General features: G+C 31.5%; 1 protein-coding gene across 1 annotated transcript in view; it reads right to left on the bottom strand.

The window, feature by feature from the left end:
• The window catches only part of LOC111085583, a 44,761-nt gene that overhangs the window by 9,547 nt on the left and 34,143 nt on the right, over positions 1-1,071 (bottom strand). The window contains exon 5 of the mRNA XM_022384823.1: positions 309-387. Within this exon, the coding sequence (XP_022240531.1) occupies positions 309-387 (79 nt within the window). The remainder of the gene's footprint in view (positions 1-308; positions 388-1,071) is intronic.

The following is a 1,071-nucleotide window of genomic DNA, read 5'->3' on the forward strand; positions in this document are numbered from 1 at the left end:
ATATAATAATTAATAATTAATTCATATAATAATTAATAATTAATTCATATAATAATTAATAATTAATTCACAAAATAATTGATAATGTATTTAAGTATTATCAAATTTAAAATTTCTTTTATCCTAATCAAATTTGAGATACATGTGTATATAATAAAATAGCAATTCAAAAAATCACGAGTGCTTAATTTGAAACAGTTTGTTTCATAAACAGAAGCAGAATAGTAAATAAAGGCAAGATTGTAGCTGTTAGTTTAACTTAATCATATACTGTCAAAAAACTTTGCTGCTTTATATAAACTTTTTGCCTACTCCCAAAACATCGTCGTCTTCTTCAATGTTACTACCCAGTTGTGCCTCCACAAGTTTTTGTCTCTTTAAATCTTCCTGGAAAAAATGAAGTAAAGGATACTGTTTTATTACGTTATCACAATTTCAATTATAAGTATAATTTGGAAGGGAATAACAATAACAGTTTCATGAAAGAAAGGGATCTTGGTGTAATAGTTGATCAGTCTCTAAAGCTATATAAGCAGTGTGCTGTTGCTAGTGGTAGGTATAGGACATTGGTTAGGCCACATTTGGAGTAGCGTGTTCAGTCTTGGGCTTCTTACTTTAGGAAAGACATTGAATTGTTGGAAAGAGTTCAGAGAAGGGTTGCTAGAATGGTGCCTGGTATGGAGAGGTTGTCATACGAGGCGAGGTTGAAATTTATCAAATTATTTTTTCTCGAAAAAGGCTTAGAGGGGATCTGATTGTTCAAGATTGTAAAGGGAATTGATAGTGTTGATGCATCATCTTTTTTCATACTTGACAGTAATAGTAGTAAGACTAGTGGACACAAATATAAATGTTAGCAGGGTAGGAGTCATCTTCAGCTAAGACAGTTTTATTTTTCTAACAGGGTGGTTGGTCTTTGGAATTAGTTGCCTTCGGCTCTTGTGGCAGCAGTAAATTTAAGTGAATTTAAGAGAGAGCTTGATAAGTATACACCTGGAAAAAAGTTAAGCACCCCCAAATATTTTTCAGGATTGCTTATTGAAAATAAGGTTTAATTTTCATGATGTTGAG

Source organism: Limulus polyphemus, unplaced genomic scaffold (assembly GCF_000517525.1).
Source record: "Limulus polyphemus unplaced genomic scaffold, Limulus_polyphemus-2.1.2 Scaffold487, whole genome shotgun sequence".
Lineage (NCBI taxonomy): Eukaryota > Metazoa > Arthropoda > Merostomata > Xiphosura > Limulidae > Limulus > Limulus polyphemus.